The sequence below is a fragment of the Schistosoma mansoni genome, chromosome W, assembly GCF_000237925.1.
Source record: "Schistosoma mansoni strain Puerto Rico chromosome W, complete genome".
NCBI classification, from domain to species: Eukaryota; Metazoa; Platyhelminthes; class Trematoda; order Strigeidida; family Schistosomatidae; genus Schistosoma; species Schistosoma mansoni.
In genome coordinates this window covers 9,554,567-9,571,600 of record NC_031502.1, presented here as the reverse complement: position 1 = coordinate 9,571,600, position 17,034 = coordinate 9,554,567, and the positions used below count along the sequence as shown (strand labels likewise).

Sequence of the window (17,034 nt, the reverse complement as noted above, 5' to 3'; positions counted from 1 at the left end):
AAACATAAAAGGTAAGTCAGTTTGAGATCACACGTGTTGTATCTCCATTTGAAAAGTACAGATTCATCATCTTTTTCTTTAGAAAATCAACCCAAAACTGAGTTGAAACAATATGCCGAGAAAACTCTAAGTTAAATGTCCTGTTTATTAAATTACAAAATTTAAATGAACTAGAAACACAGTCCTTTAATTTGATACACGCGGTTAATAACAATTCAAATTGTGACAGATTTCCTTAGTACCTGGTGTGGAAATATGTTAAACGTGATATTAACAATTTGTTTATTATTACTATACGGGGTTTATGGAGATCATTAAATTTCACAGTTCGCAATACCTACTGATTCAAGGTAAACAGGCGTTGGTATAAATAATAGACGTATTGATATCATGCAAATAAAAATAGATGAATTTGATTGGAAAACAAGGAGATAAATTTACTGTTCCTTCTACATGCATAACAGATAAACACATACCACTGGTTTTTCACTTAAACAATTTAAAGACGTTACGCTTGTGGTATCCGTTTCATACTGTTTATTCTTCTTGTAAATGGGTTAATTTAATTATTAACAACACCCACGATTCTTCTGGATAGAGAGACAATAATAAATAAATAAATAAAACCATCTGCTTAATATCATATTCTTTAAAAAAATAATTTTGATTATGCATTGAGAAATGAATAAGAGTAAAGTATGTATGACAGATATGAAAGCTCACAGTCTAGCTTAACTATTAATCATAATAAATTAGTTGATCACTATTATATAATACATTATTCTTAGGCGTACAGAAAGTCGTAACCTTGTTGTTGTGTAAACTGACAAAAATCAATTCATTTTATTGTTATTGTCTGAAACACTATTGAGAAGCGCCAACACCTGCATATCATATAAGCTACTGTAATACTTTTCTATCGGATATACAATAACACAATTAAGAATGATGTTTTTTGTTTTCTTTATTAAACAACAAAGAAGGTGAGATTTAGCTTGATTTCTATTTATTTCATTATTTATTTATTTATTAAAGTGTGGTAAAACTAACCCGAATGTTTGCAATAGTTAAATATTGTATTAATGATGGCAACTGTAATAATAACAATGATAATAGCAATAATAATATTAATGAACATAATGGAATAAAAAAATGGATTTTCCTTCAGTATCCCTATTGATTTATTCTTTACCTAAAAAGCCACCTGCACAGGATAGAATCGTTTATCTCCTCCTTGAAATGATAAAGAGAAGTGATAAAATATCTTATCCCCAAAAAATATAATAACACCTATAGTCTGGGCAGATATTATTTTAAATTACATTAAGGAAATTAAATTTATATGAAAGAGTTTCTTGGAGAATGTATTCTTCACCAATGAAAACCAGGAGACAATAAACAACTACTTCATCATCGTATGGGGACCTTAAATAGTATACACTTACCCAACAACGCATGACATGACTAACATTGAAATAAAATTACAAATATAACCCGGTTGATTAAAGCTCATATATTCCTATACAATGTGGTTGTATTCTACTAAGTTTTTAAAAAAATTTACACATCCTTGAACTTCAGTGCATTGCTTACATTACTTATATGAACAAACTATTTTTTAAAGTCCAGGATGTTAGAATTTCTCATCAAGTCAAATAAAAATAAGATACAATGTCCGTTATCATTTTAAATGATCGCAGAATTAGCTAAATACGAATATGAGTTAACGTTTGGTGATAGAATAAATTAATTCTACGAATACTGTGAAATATTCATAATATACATTAGTTAATTAACTGATATCCACTAATGATTGAATCAAGTTCATTTGTCTTTTGTTCTCAAAAAGTTGTAGGTTACTGAGCTTGTTAAATATTGCACGGAAAGTTGGTAACAAGTCTTAATAATCGTATGATTATATCCTAACATATATTGCTCATAATAATCCTAAACATCACTAAATAGAGTATTCTGGAGAGATTCCTTTAGGATATTATAAAATCCACAATCCCATATAGGCTCTATTCAATGACATTCACTTTGTGTAAGCAGAAAGATATGTCAGGACAAATGAATTAAAATTGAGCGATTCATATTTCAAGATGCACTTAATTCACCATATAGTAAGACAATTATCTGGTTCTATCCATAAGTAACAGTTTCAGTCTCTACACTCTTAAACTATGTCAATTGCGATCTCTCGCCAGAAATCTAGGAATTCATCTCGAGGTCAGCCACTAGTGCGTACAAATTTTTTTGTTGGCTGGAATAAGTTCAGTTCACCCATAGTTTTCATCTAGAGATGATAAACCGTTGATCATGTTGTGTTTTGAGATTCATAAGTATTTTAAAAGCTATTCATAAACTAACATTAATCTCACTACTATGATATACTAAACAAAAATTTTGATCTTTTTTTCAATCGTTACAGTATAATAACGTTCATGGATCCTTTGCTTTATTGGGGATATGGCAGTAACATTATAAATTTAAGTGTATCAAAATTTTATATAAAGTGAACGATAAAATATTTTATACAACACCGTAAAGATGTCACATTTCTTACATGACCAAATAATCTTAATTGGAAAACCATCTCAAACCACGAAGCAATGGATTGTTGGAGGTCGAACCTAGGCCCTTCAACTTCCAAGGGAAGCCTTTAATTTTTAGACCCCTGAGTCAGTACCCAATGATTTGCATGCCTAACCCCTTTTACTAACAATATTCATATGCTCACTAATTTCCTGAGGTTATTACACGAATTCACGCGAGAATTCTTAACCAGTGACGTTCGGCCAAGTTGGACGTGAAACAATCACTCATCGATTATACTGCATGACTGGTGGGGAATAGGAGGAACTGATTAGTTAGGCTATTGAGTACCGAGTTAGTGTTCTGAAGGTTAATTTCTTGCCTCAAGGCTTGATGAACATCGCTAAGGAGTTCCAGACAGTCGTCCAGTGCTTCCTGGTATCTAGTGGTTGTCTAAGACCACCCTGTGACATAAACTATAAAATTCAACAATGTCAACGATTTCATCAAGTTAATATCCAATAATAAGTGAGCATTTTCTTAATAAGACTGAAAACAGATAAGTCAATATTTAGCCTAATGAGTAATATATTGTTTTATATCCTTTTCAAGATCTTTCTCGTTTCCCATAGCAACTGGTTATTAAGATACATACATATATGATTATTTAATAATAGTGTCTTTTACATAACACCCATATCTTTGGATGTTTACTAGAAATTCACCTCAATAAATTCAATAAATGCTCCTTGACCTGAATCACCACAACAACAAAAATATGATGCAGAATAATAAATCTATCCGTTCCAAAGAAACCAACCTTTCGTCTTTCCTTTTTTTATGTATTCAATTACTTTAAACAGTAACGGAAGCATACATCGAATAGACAATAAGCAGATCTTTTTTTAAATGAAACTGAGGAAATAATTATCAATACTAAAAAATTATGATATAAATCCTAACAACAAGTGAAACAACTATTACATGAAGGAGTATGGCCAAATTACACGTGTCATAAGAACAATGATGATGGTATACTTTTAAGACATATATACACAGTTTGAGGTCAGTAAACGCGAACATGGTTGATTTTACTCATCCTTTCCTCATAAAACAATAGAATGATTTCACATGTTACCTAGTCTATTATGAATATCTGCTGATATCTTGGTGAATAAATATAATGTTGATAAGAGACAAAACTATTGATACATTGATGCTATTCAAAGTTTTTAAATAGATACTACTACTATTTGGTATTACTAATGGGTTATAATGGATAAGAAGGATTTCTTTCCACATTTATTTTTGTTGAAGGTATGTCTTACTGACAAGTACTGAAGTTACGAAACATAGGTTTGCCATTTTTAATCATTCACTTCTAATCATCAAACACTGTCACACTGGTACATCCAGCTGACGAGTCCCAAATGGGACAAAACGCGCGTCCTGGATTCCACTGCTAGCCACCATCCATTCTTGCTTATAATGCTTGTGACTTAGGGTAATATCGAGATAATCCACACAGGATGCACATATGCCAATAAGAGATTGATCAATTGCAGTCCTAAACATCAATGGGAAGATACAAACAAACAATACAAAATGAACTGTTTCACTGATTCTAGGAGAACAATTTTCCTATTTATACTCAACATAGATTACATTAATTTATTGGGACTGTTGTGTTCAATAACTAGTGACTAAAAACTGACGTCTCTACAGAAAATCATTATGGTTTTGAAGCTCCACTCACAAACAACTCTATAGGAATTCAGACCTACAATAACCTGTTAAGCATTTTTCACAAAAAGAAAGGAAGTGGAGGTTTTGTCTTTCTAATCAATTCTTTCGAATTCTGATTTTGAGGGGAACAATGTGATAGCTCTTAGGTCAATCTTTAACAACTACATATTTCCACTAACTTTGATAAACCCTTCCTATCCAAGTTATACGAACTGTATTGTCTTTATATGAGATCATTTATAGGCTTGTGTAATCTGAATACATCAGTGATGAATATCACTAAAAAAGATACATTTACTCAAACACAAGGTACTTTCATAAATTTGACAAAACTAATTTGGAGTTTTAGAACTAAATAGAAAAAATTGGTCATCAGTTTGCTCAACAACTTTGAGAGGATATTACATTAACATTCGTTAAGATACGAAAGATTGGGTAACTTAGTACTTTGGAGTATCGTAACCCATTAGTTAAAACTTATGTAGACACTTGTAAATAGCTTATACAACTTCTCTTCTCTTTTTTATTTTTCAGCTCTCCAGAAGTTATTTTTGTAATTTAGATTACAAGTCGTCGTTCATACGTTGTGTATATTATATGGAACCTCTGATAATGATTTAACTGAATGATATTTGGAGATTCGTTCACAATAAAGGGTGTTTACGTTACGAGTTCATATTGACTTTAGAACTGTCGCAAACCTGAAAGAACTACACAAATGTCTTGTTCTAGTTTGAAATCACACACTGTACTACACCCATGAATTTCAGTTCATAATTCTAAACAATACAACTATATTCTCGAGTAAGCTAGCTATAAGGAAATTACTGAATAAGGGTTAAATTATAAAATATATTTCATTTTTCTCATAAGTATATGTATACACATGATCACGTTATACACCTTAAAATATTATCAGGTTCGATCAGCAGTGAAATGAACAATAATGTAATAATCTGTTTGTAGTTCAATTTAATTGTGAACTTAATAAATTCAATAACTACTCATTTATCGTAAAGACTGTCAATTAAAAGAACAATCTTCATTTCTGAGGTTCTCAGTTGTATCGATTAATTTTATCTATCATAAGTATTTAGAAATAGATGGATGGATAACAAAATGACTTGTTCCCAAAAAATGTATAGAATATACTTACAAATACTGATTTCTATGTGATTCAAAAAACTGATTAATCTAAATTAGATTAAAGTAATCAGTATTATATGATATTTATGAGAATTGTCATCAAAAGGTGTGTATGGAAGAAATGCATTAATTAGAAAATGTCTACCCTAAATACTTATTTTATGTGATAAAACAATTCACAAACAAGATGCTAATTTTCTAAGTACAAAAGCGTCAAAAAAAAAACAATAAAATGCAGTAATCAAAAATTTCAAAGTGGAATCCACTTCAAGATTACATAAACTGTTCGTTTTGTTGAATTTTCTTGGCTAGGCATTTGTTTGAATAACGTATCATTATCCTAAGTTCATGTACATGGTTACATACTGTATTTTCAGGTGGTGTTGCAAGTGTCTAGACGTTACCGAAAAACTAATCACATTTCACTATAATCTAATAAATTTATCTTTAGTAAATGATCGAGATTGATGGGTTAACTAAAGAGGAACAACATTCGAACAAAACATCTGAAACTATCAGTTAATTAATTCAATACACGACTAAGTAAAATGAAAAGGAATGATACTGTTCTATATGCAAGAACATGATTATTGCAATATTATATAATTATCGAGTAAGTTCTATTTAATAACTGTTGTTTAATTTAAACATGTACTCTAAGTGGATGATCTACGTGTTTGCTTTAAAAGCATTCAGAGTAAATTGTCATTGCTAGCTAACTGTAGCTAGAAAACTGGCCTAACCCAGAGAAAACATGTATTTTGTTTTAGTTTAAGACTTTGCAGCAGCATGTACCCACTATGCCACTAGAGGTCTAACGCAAGGTATTCAAGTCTCTTAGGGAGAAGAATAATTTTAAATCATTGATTAATAATTTAATGATCCAAATTCTTAACTTCATTCTATCCGTCTTATATCACAACTATAGTGAGATACAATCCCTGACATTTGTATCATCCCATCAATGTGCACTACTGACGATTCCCAAATTAGAGTGAAGCAGCTACCTAATTCTTGCCAGTTTTCAACTATTTTCTAGCTGATACAAATCAGTGGTGAAAACTGTCCTCAAATTCGACATTTCCAAAAACAATACCTCGATAAAAACAATTATTTATCGTTTCATATCTACGTGTTCCGCACAAATTTAACCATTCGTTTTCACACCATTAATGAACCAGTCAGTTATTTTACTAGTTGTACAGAACAAATTAGTCACTAGACTTCGGTTATTTGCTTAGGTTTCGGTATGACAATACTTATTGTTTAGTAAGTACTAACAATGTTTCTACCCTCCCATTTTAATATCCTAATTATCGATTTTTTGATTGCAGAGAGGCTCTGAGTAAGTTATCATCTCAAAGAGTTCGAAAGTCTTTGATATAAGATATGACTATATGTAACTGATAAGTCTTCTTCTCCAATTGCTTCCCAAAACCTAAAAGCAGTCGAATATTCATATATTCATTATTGGATTTCAAAGACTTCTAGCTTCTCATTTACCTTGTTGATTGTGCGAATCCATTTCTATAGATTCTATGCCCCTTGCAAAAGAGAGATGATCATAGTTTATTTATTTACTTTACTGTAAAGTACATAAACATGATGAAGTTCAATGTTTTTACTTATTTTTCAGAGAAAATGAGATGTCTGAATAGAGACGATATCGAATAAAACTAGAACAACAATTGACTCTAAATATTATGAATTCATTATATTTCGTAGTTTCTCACTAGCTACTTAAAACCATATCTACCGTGTATATGTACGTATATACATATGCATACAACATAAACCAAAGTAGGTGTACATAGAGTGGAAAGAAACTTTAACTCTCAATAAACTAGTTGAAAATGCTTGAAGATATCAGCATCTTATGTGAATAAAAAATATCTCACAGACTTTAATGTTTCATATGTAAATAATTAGAGACTAAAAATTACCATACGAATATTTACAAATATTACGAAATATAGTAGCTTAAGTGTATTGCTCTTATCATGAGACCTGATATTTCTGAGTTCCACAGAAGAAGTAAAGAATATGATGAAAAGATGCATTTAAAGAAATGTAGATTGGATGATAAAGATAAATAAAAGTCATAAATTCATCACTGCATTTTCATTTTTGAATATTACTCATGAAATTTAACACCATTTCAACTGTTTAGATAAATAACAAATTTAAAGATGGTATTCGTCATCAATTCATATTAAACCTGAGTCCTATGTTCAACTCCTAATTAGAGCTCTGGTGTTTATTTCTGAAGGGTATCATACTAGGGTGTAACAGTTGCCTAATACTAAATGTAGCCTCAAGTAATACCCTATTGGCACATGTGACTAATACCACATAAAAATGAAACGAATCTCCACAGGCCTCTACAATAAAGCAATCGATTAGTCCATTTCATTTTTCTAAACATCATAATGACAAAATTCCTATCTCCATACATCACAAGCCAATGTAGATAAGTGGTAATGGTACTGACTTTCCACAAATGACATCATATTTGCACTACTTTCGAAATTGCTTATAAATTAAAAAGATAAAACTTATTTTCATATGACAGTTTATTTTACCAACAAAATAAATGACCTCTGAACAATATGGGTCATTAATATATGTAATCTTTATATTGAACAATTTCTGTTCTGTCTCTAGAATACACAAAGAAAAACATAGTTAAGTAACACTCATTTTGTCCTCACCACAACGACCTCTGCATATTGATTTAATAAGTAAAAATTGAAGTAAAAGTGGGAGTAATTTCGATGAAAATAATTAATTTTCTAAGAAATGAGGTCAAACAAACCTGTAAATTAATAGTTAAACAACCGGTTGTAATAGATTTAGTGTTAGTCATTAGTGCAATAATTAAATAACTCATAATTAGTAAGTGATAATTAATGCTATTGAAATAATATAACAAGTTTAATAATTTATCTAAAAAATAAATCACAAATCATTTTATAAGTAGGCTGTTTTCCAACTTTGTATTTGTTGTATAATATACACATTAGAACATATCGGTATTATTAGTCATGTGAAATGAAATTACTGTTCTATAAGTTACACGAATTCTTCGGGCAGAAATGAGCTAAATTTAATTAATCAAATAACTTAAACACTGTTTATTCGAATATCTTTCATTTTGGTAATTTTTAAAGGATACATGTGTGTGTTATAAAAATGATTTCTATTCAGAAATGGATGATGGCTCGCAGTGGAATCCAGGACGCGCGTCTCTTCTTATCTCGGGTGCAGGTACATCCAATTAAAGAGTCTAAAATAGTAAGAAACGTGCGTCCTGGATTCCACTGCTAGCCGCCATTCATCCTTGCTTATAATGCTTGTGACTTAAGGCAATATCGAAGTAATCCACACAAGATGTATATATGCCAATAAAAGACTAATCAATTGCAGTCCTAAACGTCGATGGGAAGATTCAAGCAACCAATACAAAAGTGAAAATGATTTCTGTTGTGGAAACGGAAAACAAATTTATTCATAGATTTAGAATTTCACATACACCAATGCTTAACTTATTTAACTAAGTTGAATCTTTAAGAATACTTTATTTGCAATCTGTGTTCGGTTAAGAATGAAAGTATCTTTTGGTTTCAACTGATATCCATATAACAATCGTGAAAGCTTTAATTCATCTATTGGCTGAAGACGCTTCATATATACCGTAACTTTTAATTTGACAAAATCCCAAATAAACTTTATGGAATATTCATTCATAGTACATTAAAATTATAAATTTCAACCAACTAATATCATTGTGTCCTAATCTCTTACGTATGATATTGAAGTGTCTTTGTTGAATTATTAACTAGAAATGATAACCTTCAATGCACTACGACTGATCTTGGTGCAGAGAAAGGTGTGAACTAGAATTATACAAATTGGTTAGTTATTATTGATTAACGATGTTAAAAATATTCACAATTTTAGTATCTATATTACAGAATGAAGTTAATTTTATCATTTTACTTGCCTAAATATTTGATTTTCAAACGAATATCATAAATATCAAAGCATGTTGTTGCTCCATCAAATAATCATCTCTTATTTAGATCTCTAATTAAGTATATTTCATTTTTAAAATGTTACCAATCTAATAAACATTGATCTACACGTTCTTCGAGGAATAGGCTATAGTTTAGTTCAAGGAAGCAGATTGTTTTCAATCATGAGTCCATTTTATAAGCCACATAATTTCCAACAAATGTTTGACGAATAAATGAATCGAATTATGATAAACAATAAATGTGGACTAACACTTTGTGGGACAACGTGGTGGTTTTTCTTCTATAAGCATTACAAGTTATTCGCATTGAAGAAATAAATGTAGTTAAAGATAACTTCTATCACTCAGTCATTTGATTATTTTCGTATATATTCCTATTCAACTGTATACATTGAAATAATGAACTACATATTCAACAAAACTACCTTAGCATGATATTATCCATATATCTTTCAACAATGTACAGTAAAATTATAAATTTTTTTTACCGTCCTTGGGCATTTCCTTAACGATAAACAACCGGTAAAAAACATGCTTTTGTATGTGTGTTTTATTGGAGAAATGAATGAAGTTATATTCTTAATAAAAAAATCTATCCATATTGTGTATGAATCCCTCTGCCCAATGTAAAATCAGGCTCCGTACAAGTTCTCATTCTTATTGGCTTCATATAAATAAATTCTTTGAAACCATTAGGCGCTATTTAATGATTCTATAATCTACTCCACATTTATTTCTGAATGTGTGTGAAAGGATGCCTTTGGTGTATACGATAGAAACACATCAGCATTGACCAATAATCCAATGAAGCACCAATAACATTATCTATGTTACAATCTTGTTTGACGTCTGTTCGGAAAGACTCATTTTGTAAATGGCCTAAATCTAGGGATAAGATACATCACAATATCAACATATTTATAAGCATCAGTATGGAGTTGTGAAGATTGTTAAGTTTTTGGTTGAAATCATGAATCGATCGATGTTAAACCACCATTGAAAACCGGGAAACACTAGACGATCGTTTCGTCCTAGCGTTCGCGCGAAACCGAAGGTCTTGGCTTGGAATACCGCGTGCGGGTTTATGGATGTGCATTGATGAGGAATCCCATACTAGGACGAAATAGACGTCCAGTGCTTTCAAGTTTTCATCGACAGATCCATGATCTCAATCGAAATATTTATAAGCGTATGACACTTTACAGTAACCATTAACTTAACTCAAACATTCAAATCATTCAATTTGTCATACAAACTACTGATGAATAAAGATCTTTACTTTTAGTTTTTACATCTAAAATTGGTCAGTGTTGACAAGCTATAAGAACCGTACTTATACCCAACAGAATTTATCATCATTCTGTCAGCTAATTATATCTAAGCACTTTATAATGTTCATAAACTTGGAAGCTGTTAAATACCTTCCTCTGTCTGGCTAAAATTTATGCTTCAATATGCATTCGTCAACTGCAAAGAAGTAAGTATTAATTTAAAAATACTACATAGGCACTTGTTTAAATTATCAACTTTATATACCTACAATGTTTTTATAACTACTATTTGTGTTACAGATAGTCATTTATAATTTGATTAATCAATGAAGACAATTATATCTATCATAACGATTGAATTTCCCTTTAAAGTTTCTTTCTCTCTATCTCCGCATATACACACACGCACGCACATAATACCATATTTTCCAATTATTCCTTTCTAATATTGTTCATCGTTTAAAACCTCACATTATGAACTGATTTTAATTAGACAACTAATGAAACCTAGAAGCGTCGTACAACTATCTAGTACTAGTGTGGGATTCCTCAACAATACCCATACATGACCCCTCCAGAGCTTGAACCCGTGACGTGCAGGCTTCGAGGAGAGTGTTTATCCTTCAGACTATTGATTTGGAATCCAACAGTCTACATTTTTATCCCTAGTTATTGTTTAAGACTCAACTTCCTCACTCCATTAAAGTAGTATGCTCATCCAATAAGTTCAAATAAAAAAGTGGCATCTTTTACTTATCCCTCTTAGATTATACATCTCATCTCAGTGAAGCAAGTAAAAAACAATGAACTTTGTTCTCGCCGACAGCCACAGAAGAATTCTCATGACCCTATTTTTTCATATTTTTACTTTGGATAGCAATAATAATAGAAAAAGATTGTTGACTTTTATGATAATTTCTATGTTAATCTGCTTTTCTTCTTTTGCTTCTTTAGTGCGATAAAAAAGTCTTCCCTTTGTTTCTCTTCTCCCCTCCTAGCTTACACGAAAGTGTGATACTGGTTGATAGTCAAGTTTTATTGAGAGTTGAGTTAAACCAGAAAATGTAAACTATCGGATCCTGACTAAGTGGTCTAAAATTACGATATTCGACACAAGATTTGAAATTTTTTTAATCCTACCGAGCCGTAAATGTGAATTACTAGGTGCCCCGAAATAGAGTGTAACATTTGTTCGGTCCTTCCTGATTTTCGATGATTTCTTAGATAATGTCAGATCATGATGAATATTTTCTTCGACTTAATAAATAATGTATGGTGTTTTGCTAACCTATACAGATAACTAATATAAACATATTATCACCTGCTTAAACTACGTAAATGACTATTTCGAGTGACATAATCTTCACTTCAATTAAGAAGTTTTAATATAAAGTAATGAGAAATTTATGACGTACCGAATGTAAAAGCCAAAAAACGATCAAAGTATTCTAATGGAAACGGAAACTTATCAACCCGCTCTATAAATCCAATTTTAAGAATTAATTAATTACGAAAGTTGATATTTTTTATCAATCTCAAACACTTCATAACATGTGTAAATGATCGTGAACCAGTAGAGGTGATAAAATAAGTTGATTTACATGCGATATTCGGTGGTCACATTTTCATAAAATAAACTAAATAATGGGCATATACCAAAAGAGACTGATCAACTACAGTCCATCACATTAATCGAAATATACAAACAATCAATATAAATGAATACTAAAGTAAATTAATTGACGTATTTGAAAGAAGCTGATAGCTCATTTTACTGATTTTTTTTCTATTAGTATCACCCTTCAGTATAGACTATCCAAAGATCAACTTTAATTTGCTTGGTTTTAATAAATCCTTTAGGTTTCCACACCTCAGTTTTTGATATCGTCCGAATACATAAACAAACAAGTTTTGGGATGTTGGAGAAGATTTGTAGATCAGGTGGATGATTTTGATGGAGTTTTGTTCTCTGAGCTGGATGGTTTGGTTGTGGAGCTTTCATCGTCTTTCTGAACGACATCATCAGCACAAACTTCGGGTAGAAGTTCAGAAGCTCAGAGAACAAAACTCCATCAAAAACAAACAAGTTTCATATACTGTCCTATATTGTTGATATATTTCAAATTTTGTATAATTTACTGCAAGCACGTTACATTCAGATGTATCCAGGGTAGGAATCCAGTCACTTACACTTTCAAATTCAGTAAAGTGGTGACTTGACGTGGTTTGCACATACTGTTATTATTTGCTTTCTGTCTTATTTGTAAGCTGGTTGACTCTACCAGTCACGACTTTAAAAAGTTCGTTTCGAAAGTGGACATTAATGAACCTAAAACTATTATTGATGGAAATATTGAAAATTACTTGAAAACTGTACAAAATCTGCAAAAATTCACTGATATTTTATCATTGTTTGTTCTCGTTTCACCTCATTAAAATGTTTCTTCTATACTGTTGAAACATTTACTTTCCTTTATATCATATTATATTAAATTTATATGTGAATGAGAATGATACTTGAGCAAACCATATTGAATCTAAATAAATTATGCTTTGTTACATATTTACATTTAAACTAGTACATTCATTATCATACAGTTTTATTGAATGTAATTGCAAGGACAACTTTATTACAATGTTTAAATAAACATTTTTCAGGAAATAATACAATATCGTGAAACTGTTCTACAAGAAATGGAAATCGTCTCTGTTTGATTGTAAAACAGGTCGATAGATCTGTTTATATAACAATTGTACATTTATACACGTGTAAAAAGTTTCTAAATTTATTCCAGATTATTTTTATTCTTTCTTCCAAAACGAATGAATTGAACAATATGATTTGTACACTATTTTGCTGACCGAAACAATGAAGTAGACGATCATCACGTTTTCAATATGTTGTCTGTGACTTAAATAAACTACATGTGGTTGAAAAAAGTTATTGAATATGAGTGATCGTGAAATGTAAGAGAAGGACAGGTAAATACAATGCGTTGCGACAGGATTTTTTATTAATCAAATCCACATGTCCCATAATCTGTAAATAAAACATAAACCATTCGAAAAAAAAATCTCTATATCATTTCATCATAATTCTCCACTCATAAAACTATCCAGTAATTAATAATGTCAAATAGATGGTGCTAAAATTGTCAGTCCTTAAATAAAATAAAAATATTACGTGTTTTTATGTTAACTGACTTTTAAAGTTCTAATGTCCGTGGTCATATATATACATTTAAACAAGCTATTCTCATAACATCCATAGAATACATCGATTAACAAACATGGTCTGAATTGAGATTCTTGAAGTGATTTTTTTTATTACTAGAAACTTACAGGTGATGATATTTTTACCAATATTTGGTGAAGGTAAGCAATCCAGTATAAAGGCCTGGACTTAGTTTTCATACTGGTTAACAATTATCTGTATGATGTTATGCTGTACTATACACCATCATTTGGTGTTAGGTGACTTGAGTTATTTAAAAAGAAGTCTGGGACTAAAGTTGTTTGCCAGTTTGCACCCGTCTATGTTATATTAGTGTTGATAATTCCCGTGAGATTACAATCCAAATTGTAGTTTTACTTCCTATGCTAATTTCATGTAATTCTATCGCTAATGAGACTCTTAATGAAGATATCTAAAGCTCGCCAGTTTCTTACTCAGTTTCGACTAACATTTAATTCTGAAGAAGACACAGAGTCTAGTAATCCCTGATAATTGTCACTATAAATGAATCAATTAATTAATTCAGGACCAAACTGAAGTCACCTGTTTGACAGTGAGCTATTAAAATCATTAAAATATTATAAAAGATAAAATTGGAATTTCATTTTAGTCTACAGCATTTTTGAGGTGGTGGGAGGAGTATTTTCACCCCCGGCTACAGATAAAAAAAGTCTCACCAAAAAAATCTAAACAAATATGTTGATCTATGTGACCAATAAAACAAGCGCACTTTTTTATCATAAATTAATTTACTCCATTTTGATTGGTCAGGGGTTAACATATTTCCTGACCCGGTGACGTAGTTCTACCTTTTGATTTAGATTATTAAATATAGATATGACACTCAGTAATTTACCATCATCTTGTAAGTTCAAGATGTCAGTGTATTCAGAAGTCAGTCCTCCACCAAGACAATTATTCTCATGTTCCAATAACTACTCTATGGATAAAGCACTTCTTACTAGAATAAAACAAGAAGTTGAGAATTCCATGACATTAACTAAAAAGCTACCAGAAATATATGACTTTGACAGTGAATATTTGACATCAAATAATACATCAAAAATTTCTTCATATTCAAGAAATTCAGCACAATCCAGTAAAGTGCTAACATGTTCATTTGAATATTCCTCTACGTCAGCATTTATTGCCAAACAGAATGACTATGAAAAAATTCGACCCAATGATACTTGGGCATTGGAAATATATTGACACAAATAGTCAATATATGCCATCATTTTACCTCATCAAACTATATCATTCAAATCGTCATATATCAATAACTTAGCCTGAAAATTTTGACCCTTTACAAACACCACAAAAAACGAATAAAGTATGTGCAATCTAGTTATTCGATAATTACTGGCAATCGTAGCCTACAGTTCGAACCGAAAAATAATAAGATAGAGAAGATGAGTGCACTAAACCCAATTAATTCATGGAATATACCACCCATTACATTCATAGTAATCTTGTAAACCAATATTTATATCTATTAACTCAGAATTATTACCAAAAGTTATGGTCATCATAAATAGGCTACTAGAATATGAAAACGATTTAAAATTATTTATCATTAAGATTAAAAAGTAGCGCTGATTTACGCAGGTTAATTAAAGTGGAGGTATTAACAAAGATGTCTTAAAAATAGAATTATAGAATTCTGATTAATCCAGAAATGTCCTAACCATAGTGAACTTTTAATCAGTAGTGAATATTGTGTCCAGCTGTTAGATCAATGAAAAATAAGTGATGATTAGTTTTTATACAGTATACTGTTCAATTTTGTGTGGCGTATAATTAGGTATGGAAGGATTCTTGAATTTGCTGATATGCAATATTTACACACTCAAGACATTACGTAAAGTCTTTCATATGACTGCTATATTTCATCACCCAGTAATCACTATTTACAAGAAGTTCAACATAATTTGAATTAGAGCACGATGTAATGTCAATGATTTGGAGTGAAATATTAATCTGACTACTGGTACTACTTATAATTAACAACACTAAGGCTATTCTTCATCCAAGACTGATTACCCTGGAAATAAACAAACTTAAGACACTAAAAGTATGAAAAATATCCCTTTCTCATCTTCTGTTGTCCAAGAACATGTGAGAACCATATCAAAAATAAGGTATACACTCATTGCATTTCTTTTTAAATTGAAAGATATATGGTGATATTTTTAGCCCTTGCCTATTGTATGTCTGTTCATTCATATAAATTTACACTATGTACAACTTTGATCTTTGGCATTAGTTCAAAAAGTGTTAAGTTTGAATTATTTTTAAATTTTACACATTATAAAATAGTCGAAAATCGGCAAGTGAATCTTTTCAGAAATTTAAGAGAACAAGATAGTTGCTGTAACGATAAAATTTGTTCATTTATTTCTTTATAGCATATTCATCAGCTGTACAGAATGACCGAGATAAATCTGACATATAATTAGCTTAGAATGGGAGTTTGTGGATCGAGTAAAGTTAGACAATAACACTGTTGGATCCCGGCTCAGTGGTCTAGAGGTTAAGTGTTCACACGTCAGACCGTAGGTCCTTGGTCTGAGTCCCGCACGAGGGATCGTGGATGTGCACTGCTGAGGAGTCCCATACTAGGACGAAACGGTCATTCAGTGCCTCCAGGTTTTCAATGGTGATCTAGCTTACATCAACCCATGAATTCGAATATAATTAGCTGTCAGTTCTCAGATATAAACTGAAATCCAATGAAAATCACCTATTATCTAACTGTATTCTAAACTTCCCGTAAACTATTGACCTTATTTTTAAAAAGTATTTCTTTGGTATAGAGGAATTTGTGGAGGTTGTAGAATCTTAATAATTCCGATCACCAACAGATCTTAGCTAGACCACTGTTGGAAAACTGAGAGTAATGAATGACCATTTTGCCTTAGTATGGTATTCATCAGAGGTGTATATCTACAACCCTGGATCCGAGAGTCAGATAAGGACCTACGTTGTTGAATACGAACGCTTAACCTCAAGGCCACTGAGCCGGGGATCATTCAACTAAATAAATGATAACTAAATGCTTAGAA

At 31.0% G+C, this 17,034-nt stretch overlaps 1 protein-coding gene across 1 annotated transcript; it reads left to right on the top strand.

Annotated features, from left to right (window-relative positions):
- Nucleotides 1-14,911: 14,911 nt before the first annotated feature.
- Nucleotides 14,912-15,181, top strand: Smp_180650 (hypothetical protein; the record flags this gene model as incomplete). The annotated part of the gene is made up of 1 exon (XM_018788472.1): nucleotides 14,912-15,181. The coding sequence occupies one exon, from the start codon at nucleotides 14,912-14,914 to the stop codon at nucleotides 15,179-15,181; it is 270 nt and encodes an 89-aa protein (XP_018654011.1).
- Between the last annotated feature and the right edge of the window lie 1,853 nt (nucleotides 15,182-17,034).